This window comes from Formica exsecta, unplaced genomic scaffold (genome assembly GCF_003651465.1).
Source record: "Formica exsecta isolate Colony F162 unplaced genomic scaffold, ASM365146v1 scaffold8, whole genome shotgun sequence".
In the NCBI taxonomy this organism is placed as follows: domain Eukaryota; kingdom Metazoa; phylum Arthropoda; class Insecta; order Hymenoptera; family Formicidae; genus Formica; species Formica exsecta.
In genome coordinates this window covers 3,541-18,357 of record NW_021853569.1, presented here as the reverse complement: position 1 = coordinate 18,357, position 14,817 = coordinate 3,541, and the positions used below count along the sequence as shown (strand labels likewise).

General features: G+C 32.8%; 2 protein-coding genes across 2 annotated transcripts in view; one reads left to right on the top strand and one right to left on the bottom strand.

The window, feature by feature from the left end:
• LOC115244100 (F-box only protein 43-like) overlaps positions 1-10,630 on the top strand; it is a 59,288-nt gene extending 48,658 nt beyond the window's left edge. Inside the window, exon 2 of the mRNA XM_029821489.1 lies at positions 7,320-10,630. Coding sequence (XP_029677349.1) covers positions 7,320-7,574 — 255 coding nt within the window. The 3' untranslated portion in view covers positions 7,575-10,630. The remainder of the gene's footprint in view (positions 1-7,319) is intronic.
• Positions 10,631-11,110: 480 nt separating this feature from the next.
• On the bottom strand, positions 11,111-13,855 carry LOC115244099 (threonylcarbamoyladenosine tRNA methylthiotransferase). Its single transcript, XM_029821488.1, has 2 exons — positions 13,168-13,855; positions 11,111-12,443 (listed from the first exon to the last, which is right to left on the bottom strand). The coding sequence occupies exons 1-2, from the start codon at positions 13,566-13,568 to the stop codon at positions 11,219-11,221; spliced, it is 1,626 nt and encodes a 541-aa protein (XP_029677348.1). The 5' UTR covers positions 13,569-13,855; the 3' UTR covers positions 11,111-11,218.
• Between the last annotated feature and the right edge of the window lie 962 nt (positions 13,856-14,817).

Genomic DNA, 14,817 nt, shown 5'->3' with positions numbered 1-14,817 from the left:
ATATAATATAATAATAAACTTTTATATTTCTTAAAAATAATTTGAGTTATTTGAGTTACTTTAATTCAATTTTTGAGTACGAAATAAAATATTTTATATCCATTTACAAATTTTATTAATTGAATTGATTTTTATATCATAAACTTTTATATTTCTTAAAAATATTTGTAAATATTTGAGTTACTTTAATTCAATTTTTGAGTACGAAATAAAATATTTTATATCCATTTACAAATTTTATTAATTGAATTGATTAATAATGATTTTATATCATGTATTATTAATATATATAGTGGAAATTTTATGAAATTATTGTATATATGATTTTTTTTATTTAATATTTATCAGAAAACTCAATTAGTTTCGAATATTATAAAATTTCATAAAATAAATTTTCATATATTCATTATCAGTATAAAACGAAATTGAAGTTTTGGTTCCAACCGCATCATTCCTTCCATTTTTCTCTTCGTGCCACAAAATGCCGGGCAAATGGTCTAGAGGAGTAGTCTGTGGTCGTTACGAAACGAGCGTTTTTCTCCGTGAAGATCGGTGAACCCCTCGCATGTGGGAGATACAAAGTTGCTTGGGTCCCTATTACATTGTGGCGTTCCCGACGGACCACTTCAAACCGTAATCGTTTCTACATTTCCCATTAGATTGCGGCTCGCAACTAAGCTACGGAGATATCAGTTTACGCAGCTATTAATAGACAAATAATACTCGGAATAATATTTCATTATGACAAGATCGGTAGATACATTTGATTAAAAAAACAGTTTCTTAAAATAATGACGTTTACATACAAAGTTGCAAGACAATTCACAATCAGATCATTATAATCACACAAATATGATGTATTATAGATAGAGTGAATGGAGAGAAAATATAACAGAATCAATCTTTGGGAGTTAAAAAATCAAAATAGTTATTGTAAATTATATGTTCTATGAGTAAAGTTGAAATTTTATCTAATTAACGTGAACAATTATGTATTTCTTTGTTGTATTTTTATATAAATCAAATATTGTACATTGATTAAGATCAAGAAATAGAAATTGTGAAGAGAAATACGTTGTGAAAAACATTTGTCGTCTAGTATATCACATTGTAGCATGAGCCGGATGCCGCTGCTTGTTAGCCGAGTGCCCCACCGAAGATCTACTAGCATACGTCATCGGCTTAAATTGCTGGGGATGATATTGATATGTTGAGGCGAGAGCCACCAATACACAATGTTGTGGCTTCAGAATGAAAAAAATATGTTATTTCTGCACATATTTACATTTTCTCTTAATTATACATTGATACTTGATATATTTTTTAAAATTAATTATTTAAATTAAAATTAATTATTTATGTTTATTAAATAAAAAAAAATAATATCAATTGTTTTATTTACGAGATATTACCATTATTACAAGTTCTACATTAATCATTACAAAATTTAATCATTGAAATTAATTAGTCGTATAAACTTATTTCACAATATGTAAGAAAAAAATCTTTCAGATATATGTATATTTATATTATCATTTTGTGTTTGTGCTACATTGTTTATAGAATTGTGGAAAGATGCATTATATCGTAGATAAGACAATTTACAATTAGTTTCCAATCGTTCTATACTTTTAGTCGATCTCCTCTTCTCCCTCCCTCTTGAATTTAAGGAATTGGTAGGTTATATTAATATTAAAATGATGTCACATACTATAGCTTTTTTCGAAGGCAATGGTGTTGTAGTAATAGTTCTCGGAAAAGTCGAGATGGCGTGGGGATTGTGTGATGTGCCTCAAGCCAGTTTCTACATTGTGTGTTTAGGGTCTCATCTGAATCCCAAGCATCACCGCATTTACAGATTCGACGAGGGAGAACATGATAGAAAATATTTCTTTTCCTATTTCGAATTTAATTGCGTTTGTTTAAAAGAAATTTATTCAAAAATTTTCTCCATTTTTGTAAATTAAAATTGCAAACATCGATTGCTATTATTAAAGTCAAGCAATTATTAAATTTTTTATAATATTATCAGTTACATTTTTGTTAAAAATAATATGTCCAGTGTTCATTTTTTGTTAAATTATCACATATATTATGCGCCTATGGTAATGAAATTCGTACGGTAAACAAATTAATTAGATACGTAAAGATGATCTGACTTTATTAAAGAAAACTAACACACATATATATGTATATGCGCATTGATCACACTAGGAAGAGATATCTTACAGATGTTACAGATGATGGTTTTATGTTAAATTTTATGCTAACCAATATTTGTTTCGATGTCGTCGCTACTGCCGCGAACATTAAAAAGACTTGCTGTAATTGTATGTTCAATTATATAGTAAGCAGCGCTTCATTCAATAAACGGAGAACCTGTTTTTCTTACATGTCTTTGTTGATTTAGAATTTCCTCGCATTCCTAGCATTTACATGTGTTTTTTGAACCAGCTGGTATATTATATTGTGTATTTCGGTGTTTTTTTAACTCTATTTCTCTCTAATATCTTTAAAACACAATCCATGAAATTTCTATCAAAACACAATTTCTATTTAAAAAATATGTAATAGCTAAAAATATTTTCTGCAATGTCAATATACAATATGTATGTATCAGACTGACGTGTTCTTATAGAATTTTCATAAATCTGTTCTATATTCTGGATTAATAATGTTTTTGTATATTTCGAAAAAAAATAACTTAAAATAATTTGATCAGTTATAGATATAACATAGTTTTATTGTTGACATTAATATCGATCATAACAGCAATGTTGTAAATTTTTCTCTCAGTTATCTTTTTATAAAGTATAAGAAATATATATATAAGGTCTACCGGAAAGTTCTGTCCGTATTTTGTTTTATTCCAAAAACGGACAGAACTTTCCGGTAGACCTAATATTTTTATAACAGTGAAAAAATCGAAGTTTGTATTCAATGCTGGATTTTCTTACGCATGATAGCTATATTTGCTTATTAGCGATGCGTAATGAGACGTTTGCAAAAATACAAAATAAATAACATGACAATTATTTAAGGATAATGATGCACTAACTCTCTTTTTTCTCTTTCTTTCTTTCTCGCATAATAATCGACAATATTTTTATTTATATTGTTCCAACAATTTAAAAAAATTAAAATTTTATTTATTTATTATTACTAAGTTTTAATGCTATAAACTTGAATATTGTGAGCAAACGTTTGTGATTATAATTTTATATAATTTTTTTTTTTCTACTATGTGTTATCTTTATGTTCCTTAATATCTGTTAATTCTACAATTGCGTGTTTTTTTCTTATTAAAATTACAAGTTGACGCACTATAACGTCAATGAGCTGACAAGAGAAAGAAATGCACGCTTGCGTTTCTCTCACATTATCTACCTTCATGCAAATCTTCAGCCTGAAGGTTACACGATAGGCCTGCTTATCAAAGTTCTAAGAAAGGTTTCAAAAGTATCGACTGCGGCGGACAATCATGTTGCCAGTTCGTCAACTTTATATAATTATACTTTGTGTATACCGTCAATGACACATCCCGCGTACACATATACATATTTACTCTTGAGCAATAATCACACTAGCAATAAAATTTGCAACTTTAAAAAATCTCTATTATATTTAATATCTGTATATACTCTTAATGAATAGAAATATGAAAGATAAGAGATATTATAAAAAATTATATTAAATTTTTAGAATAAACTTATAAAGTAAGTATAAAAAAAATTTATAAAGAAGATAATATTTTTCTTATCACAACTTTATGGAAAAGAATCTTTATTAATATACTAGAAAACTAGAATATTACTTATGTTTGATGTATCATTTATACATATAGAGTACGAGAAAAATCATCGATTTAATATATTATTAATTTTTCAATTTTTAACATCGTAAATGTTTTTCTCGAAAACGAAATCTTCGAGGAATTGGTCACTGAGGTAATTTTTGTACAAGGGCTAGGTAATTCGGCGGCAATCCAAAGGAAATTTTGGGTAATCCAAGGTAATTTTTGGTAATTCTAAATCATTTTTAGCATTCTCAGGTAATCTTGGGTAATCTAATAAGAAATCTAAGTAATTTAAGGGTAATATCAAATAATCTGTAGGTCATTTTAGGTATTCTTAAGGGGCTACATACATCTAGCGGTAGGGAAAATAGGGGGAAATTTGACAATTTTTTTTTCATACAAAAAATTTTTTTATTTAAAAATCTCTAGCTACATTTTAAAGTAGGTCCTTTAATGTATATTTGGTAAAATTTTTATTAATAAATATTGAAAAATGTTTGGAGATGTGGAGACGTCATCTCCTGGAAGCTGTTCCACAATGCTGTAACCATTGTAGCTCCTCTAATTTTTATCTGAAATCAAAAACTAAAAAATTTTCTTAAAGTATATAAAAAAATGAAGTTTTTGTCGTAGCCGATTTTTAAAATTTTGATTTTTTGAGAAATGGCGGCCATTTGAATGCGAAGGTATCAGATTAAAAATCATATCTTTGCATTCAAACGGCTGCCATTTTTCGAAAAATCAAAATTTTAAAAATCAATTACAACAAAAACTTTCTTTTTTTATATATTTTAAGAAAATTTTTTGGTTTTTGATTTCAGATAAAAATTGGAGGAGCTACAATGGTTACCGCATCGTCGAACAGCTTCCAGGAGATGAGGTCTCCACGACACATTTTTCAATATTTATTAATGAAAATTTTACTAAATATACATTAAAGGACTTACTTTAAGATGTAGCTAGAAATTTTTTAATAAAAAAATTTTTTTTATAAAGAAAAAATTGTTGAATTTCCCCCTATTTTTCCTACCACTAGGTGTATGTAGCCCCTTAAGGTAGTCTCAGATAATCTGAGGTAATCTACACTATAACCACTAGTGACCAACCCCTTGGAAATCTTTATTCTAGATTTTTGATTTATTTTTATATGAAAAGGGCCTAGGGGGATAAGCATGTAAAAGTTGCCCCCCGTATCAAGTCTAGATTGACACCATAGATTGGCATCTATGTGACTAAAAAATCCTGCAAATATCAACCTTAAAATTACATTTTTGTAGGAGTTATAGAGGGAGAAAGCAAGGCAAAGTGGGGAGAACATAGCGAGGTACTCAATACCTATATGTAGATACGGTTTCTGTGGGTGGAGACCTGCGCGAAACGGACGAGTTTTTGTCCGACCCGAGATCATTCTCTCGCTGGACGGAGTATATGTACTTCTGTGCATACGTTAATTGCTAGCAGTTATTATGCGTCGTGAATACACATCAATCAGTTTTCAAGAAGAATCATGAAATAACGAAAGATTCTTATTATTAGTTCTTTTCAGATGTTTCATGTGAGCGGGAAGCAAAAGTCACGGCTGAAGTTGGCTTTCAGAATAAAACGCTCGGATATCTGTCGTAAACCTTAGAGAGTTGAAAACAAATGAATAGCGGATTCGGGAGGTTGCCAAAGGTGACATATGATCACAGACTAAAATTAGTTTAATATAGTGTCAACCGGTCAGTCGGGTTCGAAGTACGCGACTGGAGCGAGAGTGTGCTGTGAAAGCGTGGTTTGCCGCATGCATGATTTTCATCATTTTTCGCCATGAAGTACCTCTACGAAAAAATTGGGGAAAATATGTGTGAAAGCAGACATTTTAAGGTTTCTTTTGAAAAAAAAATTGGAAGTGTTACTCTGAAACATAAACTCAAAAAAAATTTTTGAAAAATTCAAAAATATTTTTTTACCCATATTTTTTGTTAGAATCTTTTTTAAATTTATTCTTAAAATAGTCTCATTGATGTTCATAACATATATTTTTTTCATCAAAATCGGTTCAGCCGTTTTCGAGAAAAACCATTTTTTTGATTTTGCTTTCTCCCTCTATAACTCCTACAAACATGTAATTTTTTGGTTGATATTTGCAGGATTTTTTAGTCACATAGATGCCAATCTATGGTGTCAATCTAGACTTGATACGTGCGGGGGCAACTTTTACATGCTTATCCTCCTAGGCCCTTTATCCTCTTCCATGTTTGTACTTTGATTTCCCCCGCATTTTGTATATTTATTCTAATTTACAAAGCATTTATAATTTTTGGAAAATTAATTTAAGTTTTTAAAATATACAAATCAAGAAAAAAGATTTCGTATGAAAAATTAATGTTTTTTCGTAGAGATTCGCTTTTTTCATTTCGTGCTTGTTCATTTTAATCGTTATATCTTATTTAAACGTCATATCGTGTATTGATGCATGCGTCAATGCATCTTTCGCTTTACATTAACATTAACACAATAAGTCATTTACTGATGAGCAGGTATACATTGATGCAGCTAATTTCATTAATTATAATATAGCGTGACTTTCTACAGAGGATTTTAATCAAAGATCTTAGATTATAAGCTTTTTTGTCATTTTAGATTAAAGGACATTTAAATCGTTAAATTCACATATAAAAATTAAGATTTATTATATATCGCTGATATTAAAAAATGCAATAGGTAAGCGCTAGTTAGAAATATTACAATATTTTTTCGACAAATGCCTTTTTTTGGAAGAAACACATTCGGATAAATTCTTAACATTTCTACATTAGCATCGTAGAGTAATGTAAAAAATACATTTTTATATATTAGGTCATTAAGTACATATATATTAGATTCTACTTTATCTATCATCGATTCCGATTTATATCGTTGCATATATTTACTCTGTAGATATGTATATCGAAATACGGCTAAAAAAATTTAATGATTTCTATCTTATTCGTGGTTAAAATTATTAATTTGTGAATTATTATTATTATTGTCACATATTGTAAGAAATAAATAGAATTTAATCGGATTATGGTTGATATAAGAATTGCTTGAGAAAAAATATAAGTGAAAAGTTTTATTTCTTAAAAAATGTGTAGTATAAAATATATATAATGAGAGAAAAAATATATATATATATACGATATATACAGGGTGCGGCATTTATAGTGACGCCAGATTACGATATAAAATAACTCAAAAAGTACTTAATGAAAAAATATCTATATAAAACATTAAATTTTCAAGAAATTATCTGTTCGCTTTTCTTAAAATTTTATACACATACACACAGTATACCTGGAAAAATGTTATAAAATTTATAGGTTTCTTAAGATTAAGAAAAATATATATTAATCGAGACTTTATATTAAAAGTTATTAATTATATTATGCTCTATATACCGTGCTTATTCTCCTTATTATGCAATACGACTATATATTATTTTATTCACCAATCTTTTACTTTATTTCTCTTTTAACCTGAAGTTTCTCTCTCATTTCAGGCTAGTCGTACGCTCGCAAGTGGCGAATATCTTCTACCATGTCCGAGATGCAGATTTCCCTGCCATGTGGACAGCGAGAAGAACGTGGGAACCTGCTCGAGGCAAGGCTGCTCCATCGAATTCTGCATCTCCTGCTCATCGAAGCCGCATACGGGCCCGTGCAAAACGCCTTTATTGGCCACCCCGACGAAACGTAACAATAAACGTCTCATCGTCGGTTCGAGGCAGAGCAAGCGGAATCTGCGGCGATTATAAAGCGACATCCTCTGATTTTACACCTTGATCGCATTCGGGGGAGAGAAAAACTAGTCCAGTTACAGAGTCGCATCGACTCTATACCGAGAGGGAAATGTGTATTATAGACGATATATTGTAGACGTCGAGAATCAAAAGTAATTTTATACAGATACAATTAAACGTAAATTAATATTTAAGCGATTAATACTTCTTGTTAGCCCAATGATCGTTCGAACAGGAACTGGCGCAATGGCGACGTAATCTGTGCATCGAGATGAATTCGGTTGCATCACCCGTATGGTTCATTAATATATCTTTGCAGAAAAAGTGCCTTAACTGTGCCTTTCTGTAATATTTTATCTGGTAAAAAAGAGGTGGTACGCACAAGCGTATGTCGTCGTAAATTCCGCTTATACATGATTTTTAAGCGCTATAAAATTAGAGAACACCCTAATTTGCCTCATCCATCGACACTATGTGGACTAATGATCGAACTATGATCTAAATCTCTGGAATGATGACAGCGGAGTAACCGAATCATCCTCCAGTCCTCTTCTTCCTAGATCTTCGGAACAACCTTTACTCTGGACTCTGCAAAGAGACGTGGAAAGAGAGAGAGAAAGAGATAAATAGAAGGGACGAGAAAACAAGGAATTAGCAGTTAAAGGGAGTTACCTGCGAGGAATGGAGAAAGGAAGAGAACGAGAATGCGAGAGGGGAAAGAGAATTGAGAAACCATAAAAGCAACGGTCGTAAAACCCCGTAAGAGGGACCGGTGAAACACTTTGCGCCGCCCGGATATTCCGCTTTTTACCCGGCGCTCTCGGTTCCATAATGAAGTCGAGGAAAGTCGATCGCGGTTCCGCGCGCGTTTCTTGCGGCCGAAGCCCGTCCGCAGAAGCCGCTCTTCTCTCATTCTCTCTGTCGCGCGCACGCGGAATCATCCTGTAAAACACGATAACTGCTGGGACGATCGTGGCGCGCGAACTCGACGTCCATCGGGACGCGATTCTCATTCGTCTAACATCTTTCACGAGACATTACGAGATTTCGAAGTTTCCAATCTTTGAAGCGAAAAAGATATTTCGTTCCTTATTTGACTCTACTCCACAGTCGAATTATTTTAACGAATCCATGAAACAGTAGGACGGATTATGATAAAATCGATAATTATTTGAGGGATGATTCCAAGGCTGCGTTCCGATATTCATTGCCAATAGTGAAAATCTATAGTATACATGACGTAAACTATAGAATTTCTGTATTGGCAGTAACTATTGGAACGCAGCCCAAGAAATATGTTCAGTGCACTGTTGTCTTTTGTCACATATAGAATGTTCATAGTGACAAATGAAACAATTAGGTTAAGAAATCAGATACTTTTCTTAAAACTAATTTTCTAAATTTTGTAGCATGTTATTCCCGGTATTATACCCTGTTATAAATTTGTCTCTTCAATTCTAATTACATAGATATATAATTTGCAAACATCTACACATTCTTCTCTCTCTGATGCAAGCCTATATTTACGTGCACCCGATCGTTTTGCTCGAATCGTTCAAGAAGTATTATCGAAATTGCATAGCAGTAGGAGAAACAGAAGGCTAAGTGCAAGGATGCGAAAATATTAGTGTTAGAGCAGAAAATAAATAAGAAAAGACCGTCATCGGAAAAGATGGAGCGCACTCGATGATGACAATCATATAATCGGCAAAAGAATTATCATTCCGCAAATATGGTTGAAACATTTTAATATTTCCGTCTTAGATTATTGAATAAACTAATTGAAGATTTTATGCCGAAACGAGGAATTTAATGTTTATAAGAGAAAAAAACACTCCTCTCTTTGCTCCGTATTTCCTGACGTCAAATAGCCGGTACAAAGAATTATACCATTTGTGCCATGTTTAAGTTTCCCTTCTCCGTCCTCCCCTGCGCCATAAGAATTGCCATATTTTAAAAACTGATATAATTATGAGAGAAAGAAAGATCGAGCGTTTCAGCATCTTTCATCCTCGAGTAAAGCCCTTAATGGGGTGCCATATTCTATTTTCGTTTTTTTTGTTTGTATATTTTCCTTTTTTTAATTTCCCTTTTTAATTAAGTCTCTCTACATTTTTCTTATCTTTTAAATGAGTGCTAGTTTATCTCATTTGTATTGTTGTTTCTGTAGCGGTGCATATACGAAAAAAAAAGACTGTATGTAAATAATCGAGCAATCGAGTAATAGTAATATATTTCGTGTCAGTACCGAGCGCAAAGTCGCGTGGTCGATATTTTATTTACGCTACATTCTTAAAACGATATAAAAAAGTACGATTGTTATATTATATAATTCAAATGATATCTCATGGATATCTCGTTTCATGGATGTGCTTCGAAAAGAAAAGATTAATATAGGATAAATATTTTAGGCTAACATTGTTTCAGTAAAATTATCATTTATAATATAGCAAAACAAGCAACAAAAATCTTATCATTTGCTTTGTTAATGTCAAATAAATCTGCTTCATTAATGCTCTCTTTATGCTCTCTAAAAAAAATAGATGTAGAAACATTTGTGCGTCTTCGATAAAAATATTGATCACGAAATAATCCGAGTGAGAAAATGTTATTAATAATATCATGATTTACTCGTGATTATGCATGATTCACACACGCGCACAAAGATACTCATTAAAATCTTTTAAATTATTTATTTCCAATATTTTATATCATTACTTCTTTAAATCAAACTCGTTATTTGATATTTTAATTCGAAGACTCGAATATTATTGTCCCGTTTTATTTTATATGTCATATTTTAAACAATAACATACTTTTTAACCTATAACATATTAAATTTATCGCTTTGCAAGATTGTCTGTGTCACTAAAAAGTATTATTATAGCATTTTTATATAAGAAAAATCCGATTGTTTTGATATTAATTCGCGATTACAACTTGCACAGGTTAATGCAATAAGAAGTTGAATATTTTTTTTTTTCATCTTTAATACTCAAAAATTATTTTGGCAATAATCCAATGCGTTTATTAGATTAAGCTATATTTAAAAAAAAAAAGAAATTTGTTTAGCAAGGAGAAAGTGATACCAAATAAAATGCGTCATTGATAAGCAATAAGAAAAATCTCGATATTTTTATAAGAATGAAACATATTTTAATACTTAGTATATAGAGTTTTATAATACACTTGTCCGAAGCTATGTTATGAAACATGCAAAAATGCTCAATCTTTTCTGCATATTATTATTATATATCTTAAATTTGAAGAATTCCGAATCTTTTTGTGTGCTAGAAATGATTCTAGAAAATATATATTTAGAGAGGTGTCCAAGAATTATTATAGTGAGTCTACATTAAATTAATTGAATGTTGTAAGCCCCTTTCAGGGTAGGTTCCTGTATTGTCGATTAAATATAGTATTTTCTGTATAAACTCGTGTCTTTTTCTTTATCCAAAGATGATTATAAGATTTATTATAAGATTTATTATAAAGTTATTATTAAGCTTTATATCTACATTAAATAAATATTTTCGAAAATGTCTATTCAATTATGCACATAAAATTCCACATTTATTTCACATTGTGTGTAATGTATATAATGTATTCAGTATATATAATCTCTATTTATATATAATATTAGAATAAGTTATATATATTTAAGTTAAAAATTTCCATAATATCCTAATTATTACAGCAAAAAAGATTGTCGTAATCGTTGCTATTCCATATCTCGACGGCTTCGTCTCTTCTAGTGCTCTGTGGAGGGCTATTTCTCGCGATAGAGAAGATTTTAGTGCCGGGGATGCGCCTTCGCTAATTGGTTCCCCTTTCATGGAAAACTTTGTCGCTTCTATAATTTTCACGTCAACCATTTTTCCCATATACTTCTCCTTCATGGGAATCAACACCTGTTCGTAGAATTTGTTATGGCCTACGTAATGCTGTTTATCGTGTGACACCTCTGTCACTAGCACTTTCTGCAACAGTCCCACTTTATGTTGGTACGGTTCGTACGATTGGAAAAATTCCGATAATCTTCTAGTCCTGGTCTTCACCTCTTGTGCGGGCACCTTTGGCATCCTAGCAGCGGGTGTGCCGGGCCGGGAAAAAAACTGATTGATGAAGAGGCTCGGAAACTTATATTTTTGGCAGAGTGTCATCGTCTGTTCGAAATCCACTTCTGTTTCAGTGGGAAAGCCGCAAATAATATCCGTGGCGATGGTTAGACCTGGCACTCGATCCCTCAGGAAATTCACCGAGTGCTCGAAATCAGCGCATGTGTACTCCCGTTTCATATCGGCTAGCACCTGATCGCTGCCAGATTGCACCGGAATGTGCAGGAAACTGTAGACTTTGGGATGTCGCAAGATTTTAGCCATCTCGTCCAGATGCTCGAGGATGTATGGTGGATTGGTCATGCCTACACGCATCATACAACCTTCCGGAATCACATCTATCAGTTTCCATAACAATTCCGGCAAACTGGAACCGATGTCTTTACCGTAGGCGCCTGTGTCTTCCGATGTGAGCCACAACTCGCACACGCCCTCTTCAAAAGCCTGTTTAGTTCGCTCAACTATCTCTTCTGGATGATAACTGCCCAGTTCTCCTCGCGCGTGTTTTGTTTTACAGTAGGTACATTGATTCAAGCAACCTGTATTGATAGCTATGATCTCAATAAGTGGATTACGCCGCACTTTTGGAAGACTCAGCGAAGCGCCACCCATCTTCTTACCAGAATTCTTTTTCTGATGTAAAAATTTCACTGTATTTCCTTTTAAGGTTTCCTCCACAACTTCCACTACTCGGTCAATCTGTTGTACTCCGATTATACTCAATCCTTGTAGGAAGGAGGATTTTGGAGCACCTTGTGGTACACATCTGTAAACGATTAATAAAATTATATGTTTAGAATTGAATACAAATTAAAATTGTAAATATAAATTTCTATTAGGAATCTGATGTTGATAAGTAATACCTTTTGATATTTATACAGAATGAGACATCTAAAACAGGCCACCTGAATAATGGCTGCTTTTGGCGATAAAGAAAAATGCATCAGACCATGCATCTACAAAAAAACTATTGACATCAGATTATGTCCTCCTTGAAACTAAGCAAAATTGATCTGATTTTTTTCTATTGTCAAAAGCAGCTGAGTTATTCAGATGGCCTGTTTTAGATGCTTCACCCTCTATACTTGCTATATTATTAAATTGATTGCTATTGATGCATATATGTATTCATGTATAGTTTTGTGAAATTCTTAAAATTAAAAAATAAGAACTGTAAAATGTTATATATTAATTTCCAATTAAGTAAAAATATCAGATAATATTTAATGAGGTAATGTTATTTATTCTAATATATTATTAAATTAATACTAATATTTTGCCATTACACATTTCTGCACAATTGTTTAAAAAAATATATCTAAAGAAAAATAAATATCTAAAGAAAAATAAATTTCTTTTTAAAGAAAATTTTTTAGTTTAACTCTCTCAAGTAAAATATCTGTGATAGTATATCCACCTATATTTTTCTTTTATCTCAAATTTTTTAATAATTTAATTCTTGCTCATCATACTTTCATGTGACAACATACCCGGCAACTACAATGTGCTTGGCCATTTTCTTGCCATATTCAATTTCATTCCTAAACTGATCCTCCGCAGGATTCTTGACGGTGCACGAATTCAGAAGCCACAAGTCTGCTTTTAGCTTATCGTCAGACAAATTGTAACCGTACAATGCCAGCTGTCCGGCCATATATTCAGTGTCCGAATTATTGTGCGTACAACCCCATGTTTTCACGTAGATCGTCTGCGTGCCGGGTATTATACTTGACAAGATAGGCGGCTGTGAAACTTCCTCCTGCGCTTGCTTTCTTCGTTTCGGTCGTATCGTAATATGTTTCCTCGAGCTATATCTTTCTTTAGGCGTTATGTCTTGCGACGCGATTAAATCTTCGATGTCCTCGATAATGTCTTCGCATGGAGCAGGCATATTTGACGAATTTAAAAATGATCACCAGGAGGTTTTTTATTGCGCTCTCTTTGAAAACGTTTCATGAAATACTTCGAGGTTAAGTGCACGTGTACACTACGCGTCAACGATTCGTTCCCTGAGGTAAGGGGGGTACCATAGACATAGTATATCTAGACCATAGACATAGTATATCTAGGCTGAGTTCGGGGAGCACACTTTTAGCGCTATGAGCGTGTTCTGTCTTTGTTCAACTTTCAATAAGTAACAAAGATAGAACGACGCTGTTAGCGCTAATAGCGTCTCCCCGAACGCACCCCTAGACCGAGCGTTTGCCTTTATCACCGTCGGTTAATCTAACCGGACTTGGTGAAATTGGCCCTTAATCGGGTTTAATAACATCCGTAGTTGTAAAACTGGCCAATCACAGCTATGCCTCTGAAGAATGGAATGACTGTGGATTGGCCAGCCTTAGAACTACGGATGTTATTAAACCCGATTAGGGGTGACGTGTAAACGTAGTCTATGTCTATGGGGGGTACATATAGAAGTACACCCATAGACATAGTATATCTAGACCGAGCGTTTGCCTTTATTTAAGGAGTGGGGGCCGATGCCCACGTAGAAAAGGACATACTCTGTTTCGTGCCCCTTGCGTTCTCTCTCGCTCGCACAGAGCATAGCGCTCTCTTTCGTCATGCTACTATGTCTATGAGTACACCAATCACCAATGGGCCATGAGTATACCGTAGAGTCCTACATAATCAGAGAGGCGACAATAGTGTCTCGCTTGCGCTGACCATGTTGGTCCCGTAGTGAATAGTGAATTCATAGATATATAGACTGGATTGAGCATTGCGAGATAAACAAACGCGCGCCCGCTGTAGAAAGAGAGGTAGGAATTAATATTTTATAATTTTCCGTTCCGCTTTTCCGCTCAAAATCTGCTCCATGTAATACAAGGCAATCAAAACAGACGGAACGGAACGCGAAAATCTGGTTAGGGCCCGGGTACATAAAAAAACTTAAGCAGTAAGACTTAAGACTTAAGAATTTTGACCAATCACGGTCGAACAGTAAGGCAGCCATATTGAAACGTAAGGCATAAGACACAATATGGGCCTGGCATTTTCTTTTCCTATGAAATAACTTTTTTTCGAAATAATTTTGCATACCGATGTCACTGATACCTAACCCTAACCTCCTATAGCAATGACGCTATTCACGCTATTCGCTAATTCGCGTTTGCGCATTGCAGACCAAGGTTACA